The sequence below is a fragment of the Trichechus manatus genome, unplaced genomic scaffold (genome assembly GCF_000243295.1).
Source record: "Trichechus manatus latirostris isolate Lorelei unplaced genomic scaffold, TriManLat1.0 scaffold00017, whole genome shotgun sequence".
Taxonomy (NCBI): domain Eukaryota; kingdom Metazoa; phylum Chordata; class Mammalia; order Sirenia; family Trichechidae; genus Trichechus; species Trichechus manatus.
Window position 1 is genome coordinate 16,033,830 of NW_004443953.1, and position 6,778 is coordinate 16,040,607.

Below are 6,778 nucleotides of genomic sequence, written 5' to 3' on the forward strand. Positions count from 1 at the left end.
TGGTTTAAGGTTTATTGTTGGTTATTTTAATACAGCATTACAAATAATCACTTGGCCCATATTATGGTGAAGAGTAACCATAGATGTGAAAGGACCTTATAGGTAATCCATTTCAATTATTTCATTTTATAGATGAGAAAACTGATTCCCAAAGAAGTCAAGTGACTGCCTGCAAACCCCATGTGCCATACTTCCTTAATTCTAAGACACGGTTGACTGTAAGATGAACCATTGATTTAATAACAGCTTCTTGAGGAGAAAAGGAATCACCACATTAATGTATATAGCAAGCATAAGATGCACCTGGATTTCACAAATGCTACAATATCAGAAGGTACCTCTTAGAATCAAAGGAAGCAGTATAAGGTGGTAGTTAAGAATGCAGGCTTTGAAGCCAGACTTCGAGCAATTGAATGCTGTCTCTGTGTGTGACTTTGGGCAAGTTACTTAACCTCTCTGTTGCTCAGTTTCCTCATCTGTAAAATGGGGATAATAGAACCTACTTTAGAGGGTGGTTGTAAGGATTAATCAAGTGTCTGTCTTAGCTATCTAAAGCACATATAACAGTACCTAGCACATAGTAGGTACTCAATATATATTAGTTTTTATGAAGAACAGTGTGTTCATATAAAATGCCTAGAAATAGTAACTTTCAAAGTTTCTTTAATATTCTCATTCTTTTCTCTGCTAGACTAATTATATGATATTCACCCTCACTGTTCATTCATTCCTCTAGCAATCATTGATTGTGTGCATACTGTATGCAAGGTAAGAATTGTGGTATGAATAATAAATTCAAAAAGATTTCCTGTATAATCTGTACATGTGACCTAATTTAATGGCATAGTTTAATTTTTTAATCCATGAAGCTTGGGAGATTCATAAAGGTGACTCTGACCCCACAGGTCCCCCCTCTTGCCACCCTGATCAGGGTTTGTTGAATGGCAGACTCAGAAGGTGGCCCTCTCCCCTTTCCCAGAGAAGTAGCTGCTGCTTTATTAAACAGAGCCTCAAATGTCAGTCACCTGGATTCTGATCATCAAAAGGAAAGGGCATTGATTTTGGTCTGCATCCTCCCCTGGTCTGGTTGCCCCAGTGATTTAAATTCAGGGAGATCAGCAGCTGCCGTATTGGGATTTCCCCAGCATCAGTACAGACTAGCACAGGGTGTCTTGATGGCCTCAGCGTACATGTGGTGCCTGGTTTTTCTGCCAGAGTACAGAGGGGTATCTGAGGGGAAGGAAGTGCCCACTCACTTTGGCCATCGTGAATCACCAGGGCTACAGCCTTGGCAGGTGTTGCTGTATAGGGAGTCAGGTAGAGTGGGGGGGGGGGTCCCCTGGCCCTGAGTGGAGCTTGACATTCATGCTAAACTCTCTGAAAGCCTCATCAGGGTACTAATTGACGGCCCGATAGTAATGGCACATCTTTGCAGCAGTTCAGCATCTATTCAGAAACACCCTGTGGTCTCCCTGTTTTAGGTATGTGTGGGAGCAGTTAACTTTCTGTTCCCAGCAACCAGAATGGAGAATTTGTGGGGAATGTCAGTCACTGTCTGAATAAACATTAATGGCAGGTGTTTTTCTCAAACCTGTATAGTGGTTTTGAATATATTTCTATCTTAAAGCACTTTACCTTTTTTTGTTTTTTAATAGCAAAGTGGAAGATGCATTCTACAAAGGTGAGCTCAGGCTGAATGGGGAAAAATTATGGAAGAAAAGCAGAACGGTGAGATATTAAACCTATAAAGTGGCGGCCAGATATTTTGTCGGATGCTCTGCCAATACTCAGTTAATACTACCCCACACTTCCCCTCAGGCTCCTCACTTGGAGCGTGGCTGCTTGTGTATGTCTGCCTTACCTCTCTGAGGTCCTGTGTGGTCCTGGTCAAGCTAGTGTGAATCACCAACAGGCTTCAGTCGCACAGGCCACTTACTCTTTTGCAGCATTAGTGACTTTGTGATGAAGCTTCCCCTTTTTCTTTAAAATTTTAGGACAAGCCACTATCAGGATTGGCAAAACTCCATTAATTAAACTTCTAAGTCATTAATGTTAACCCCTATGGAATCATCATAATTAGGTTAAAAGGAAACATTTGATCCTTGTAGAGGTTTTCTTTGGCCCAGTGTTGTCTGAGCAGATGTGTAATTCTATGCAGTTGGGCAGCACCTGCCAAGCACTTGCTGGAGCGCTGCTGTGTGCCCAGGGCTGGGGTAGCACAAGGAGGATGATGTGACAGCACATGTTACAAACGATGGTCCACGTTTTCTGACAGGTCCATGTCAACACCTTTGTTAAGTGAAAGGAGTCAGTTACAAGAAAGTATATTTACAGTACCCAGTCTTGAACAATAAATCACTGTGTGTGTGTATAGGTATATGTATGTATACACACTTAGGAATTCAGTTAAAATATTTTTGTAGAAATAAATTACATATACACATGTGTCCAGAATTAAAATATTAATATTACTAGTATTTATCTCTGAGTATGGCATTATGGGTTATATCGATTTTCTTCATGCTTTTATTTTCTGAATTTTGTACAGCGAGTATGTATCACTTTTATAATTGGAAAAAACAATAATGGTAGTCAAAGTTAACAAAACACAATAGCGTGTTAAAAGTATGGGAGACACGTGATGTACGAGGCATTGGAAGACATAACCTGACTAAGGGGTGTCAGTGTCCAGGAAACAAATGTTCCAGGGAAGTTAGACACACTTCGGAGATTGTTTTATTTAAGCTTCTTTCATATTTCAACACAGTCCCGGGGTTGGAGGAGTGGAGCTGCATCTTGTTACGCGGGGACATGGGATAGTGTGAGGCTGTCAGCTATGGATCTGGTGAGCACTGAGGCTGTCTTCAGCATTCTTGCTCTCTAGGATCATACAGGCTCTTGGGGCTAACTGGACAGAATGAGGGAAAACTCCCTGATGGCCTGTCTCACACCTTCAAGTCACAAGGGCCCACGATCCTTTTTTCCCTGACAGCGCTTGGCCAGACTGGTTCAGGCCCAAACCGAGGCGTGTCAATCATTGCTCAGTGAGCTGCACAAATTTCAGGCACTCCTGACATGCATAGGAGATCAGCCCTTCTTGTCTGCTAATTGCTTTTCGCTCATTTTGTCCAGCCCCTGTCTCCTCAGCCACAGTATTCCAAAGACAAGGCCGTGTTCTTGGAGTGAGGAATGATTACTCCCTTAAAATGCCCTCCTCTGTGCCAGGGCCTCATTTACAAACCCCACAAGCCTGTTTTTCTCCCTCTGCTTTGAGATATTGTTAACTACAGCCTAATTACTGCTTCTTCGTTCTGCCTTGGGTGTTCTGTTATCTCGGCTGCCTTCCAGATTTCTCCTGAGGGTCAGCAGAGGAAGGGGCCAGCATTAATTTTCGACTGCTTTGTTACTAGGGAGGCTTGGTAGCCATAGTAACTGCAGCTAAGGGGAGATTTGAAATGTAGATATTTGGAACAGCCCCTAATCCCAGCCAGTTTTGCTCTGTGTCTGCTGTGCCCAGTCTCCCACATGAGAAAAACGACAGGGCCTCGGAGGGCAATAGAGAGCCCCTCTCCTTCCTTGGCCCGCTCCGTGGAGGCTGTGCCTGGCTGCTGGCCCCAAGGGTCAGGCACTTGTGTGGTGCTGCTGCTCTAACCCTGGCTCCCTGCAGCTGAGCAGAGCTTTCCTGCAAGCTGCAAACCAGAGTATCCTGTAAGTGCTGGGTATCTGCTGAATTAAGCAGTGGGTTTGTGGAGCCCAAAGTAGAGGGGACTGAGCCTTCCTAACCCATCCTTCTCTGGAGTTAATTGGGTAAAGCAGAAACATTCCCTCTGTTCTCTGCTCTAGGACTAAGCCCCCAAAGGGATTCACTCTTCAGCTACACATTAGCCCGCCCTCCCTTTTAGAGGCAGACATCATGCACAGTGCATGTCTGAAAGGATACACCAGAACTGTCGCCTTTTCTTTGCATATACTTTTGTACCTTTTAAATTTTGTACCACATGTGTAGTATTTCTTATCAAAAATGAATTTTAATGAAATAAAGTTATGCCAAAAAAGGTAGAGCAGAGTTACCAAGCCTTGTATTTCTGGACAATGATTTTAAACATCCAGACGGTTGGGCTGAGGTCATTTTAAAAAAATTGAGCCCAAAACTCCAGGAGGATAGCCCCCTACCTCGCACCCCCATGTCTGGTGACAGCTCTTCCCTCACACACTGGGATCCTGAGCTGCTGGGACCAGGTATCTGTTGTGGGCTGTCCACAATCTGGCAGCATTGCCCTGAGTCTTTGGGCCTTGGAGCTGACATGGCTACCCCAGAGAATGCCCTCCACTGCTGGCTCAACCCAGAGCTACCGATTTGGGCCAGAATGGGTTTGACTTCACCCTTTTTAGCCTATGGGTCACCATCCAACTCTACTTTCTGTTATGTGGCATTCCACCTTTGTGAGTTGACTTCTGCCTCTCTTCTTAGTTATCTGGCATCAGTGGAGCCAACCAAATGGAGAACCATTTCCCTACAAGGTACAACTGTCCATTGGTCCACAGTGACTAATTTCCAGCCAGCTGTCCATGAGTTACATAGCTCATCTAGACTGGAATCAGTGAAAAATGTTACACTGGAAATTGTCTTCTCATTGTATGTAGTTGATTACCCGTTGCCATCAAGTCAATTTCAACTCATGGTAATCCTATGTGTTGTAGAGTAGAACTGTACTCCATAGGGTTTTCATGGCTGTGACCTTTCAGAAGCAGATCGGCAGGCTTTTCTTCCAATGCACCTTTGGGCAGGTTCAAACGGCCAACCTTTTGGTTAGCAGCTGAATGCTTAGCCATTTGTGCAACCCAGAGACTCCTGTGTATTACAGTAATGTAATGATTACTGTGCTCATATTCTCTGAGACTGTGCCCCACTTTCTTTGTCTCACTATTGTTACCAAAATAAATGCCTACAGTTATTTTCTGAAATCATCCAATAGAAGTGAATAATAGAGCCACACCACACAAGGACCAACCATAAGCAGACAGTTGTCTAGGTTGAAGGAACAACAGTGTTTGCGAGCATTTGAGGCAACCCCCAAGTGAGGCCCTTTCACCCGAGGTACCAGGGACAAATGATCGTTCGATTGTTACAGAGAACCCGGGGCCTTTTCTCACCTGCCCCTCTTTTGGCTGATTATAGATAACCCGGTAAAAACTCAAAGCAGGGATGTTTGCCTTTGCCTGGGTTTCCGAAGGCGTAATAAAGACTCGGTTTTGTTTTTAATTTTCAGGTGAAAGTGGGAGATACATTGGATCTTCTCATTGGAGAGGATAAAGAAGCAGAAACAGACACAGTAATGCGAATTCTCCTGAAAAAAGTGTTTGAAGAGAAGACCGAAAGTGAAAAATACAGAGTGGTGTTACGGAGGTGGAAGAAGTTAGAGTTGCCTAAGAAGAGTATGTCTAAATAAATGGATTGCTTTGTAGAGAGAAAGCTGCTTTCTAGTGGTGGGGGAAGGGGGCAGCTTAAATGAGGACACTTTTATTAAAATAAAGTTCTCTTACCATTTGTGGACTCTGCCGAGCCATTTTGTGGAAATTGGGATCCATACCTTGGAGATACTCCCAGTGGCCTGGGTTTCCCTCGTGGTCTTGGTCAGGCTCATTTTTACCTCATCAGCATGAGAACTGTGCCCAGAGTGAGATGTGGGCCGAATGAACTGAACCCAGAGAGTTTAATGACTTGCCTGCTGTTTCCCACATTAACTACCTCACAGGTCATTGTAAAATAAACTGGCCTTCTTGTTTCTTAGTGTTTTTATTTCAGTATTACCCCTGCCAGCTCAGCTTCCTTGGGTTCAGCCTTCTTGACTATACCAAACAAAGTCAAGGCTACCGTCACATCCTTAGGGGCAAAGCATTGCGAGAGCCCTGTCTCTGCCTCCCTTCCTGAACTACCGACATGTTGGCCTTAGTTCCCTTCAGTTTGTCTTCAGCAGTGTGGATGAGTAAAGTTGCTTCAACTAATTCCATCACGGGCTAGTTAGGGCCCATCTGAAATTGTTCAGGGAGGGGTCAGTAAACGAGGGCTTTGAACAGGTTCAGTCATGGCCGACAAAGCAAAACCAGAACAGACGTGAATTTTGAAAATCTGAGTGATCCGAAATGGGAAAAATTATGGGTCGAAGCCCTGAAATGAGACTCAAAAGAGGCGTAGTGAGCCCTTTCAGGGGCCTGATGCGGGAGATTGGGTTATTGCCAGGACTGTGGAGAGTGACATTCCAAATGGCTCGGTTGGCCGCCATCTTTGAGCAGGTCACCACTGTTTCCAGCTCTGCCAGTCAGGAGATTTGGTTGCTATGCAACACGCATACTGCCCTTGTTTTCTAAGAGGGAGATTAAGTTTCTAGCAGGGCTTTAACCTGAAATATTTCTGGTTCCAGTTCACCAACATTTTAAAAATTTGGGTCTGTTCGAGTTTCACTTTGTTGGCCATGACTGAACCAGACAGAACCGGTTAGAAGCCTTGCAATAAACTAAGACAGCCCAAGGCTTGTTTTTGTATGGCCCTGGAGCTAAGAATGGTTTTTATATTTTTAAAAGGCTGTTAAAAAAATACATAACATAAATGATATGTAGCCACAAAAGCCTAAAAAATTTACTATTAGACTTTACAGAAAATGTTTGCTGACTCCTGGTTTAAGATAATAAACTGAGTATTTAATTTTCAGCTGAAAGTTGGAGATATGCAGATTTTATCCATAGAATAATTATTCTAAATTAAGACCAAGGAATTAGG

The 6,778-nt window shown here is 43.7% G+C and overlaps 1 protein-coding gene across 2 annotated transcripts in view; it reads left to right on the plus strand.

Annotated features, from left to right (window-relative positions):
* The window catches only part of MTRES1 (mitochondrial transcription rescue factor 1), a 10,863-nt gene that overhangs the window by 1,946 nt on the left and 2,139 nt on the right, over nucleotides 1–6,778 (plus strand). The window contains exons 1-4 of one of the 2 annotated variants that reach the window (XM_023727618.1): nucleotides 7–334; nucleotides 737–768; nucleotides 1,656–1,728; nucleotides 5,271–5,436. In XM_023727618.1, the coding sequence (XP_023583386.1) occupies nucleotides 278–334; nucleotides 737–768; nucleotides 1,656–1,728; nucleotides 5,271–5,436 (328 nt within the window). In that variant the 5' untranslated portion in view covers nucleotides 7–277. Of the gene's footprint in view, nucleotides 1–6; nucleotides 335–736; nucleotides 769–1,655; nucleotides 1,729–5,270; nucleotides 5,786–6,778 lie in introns of those variants that run through there. The other variant, XM_004372436.3, reaches the window with a different exon arrangement.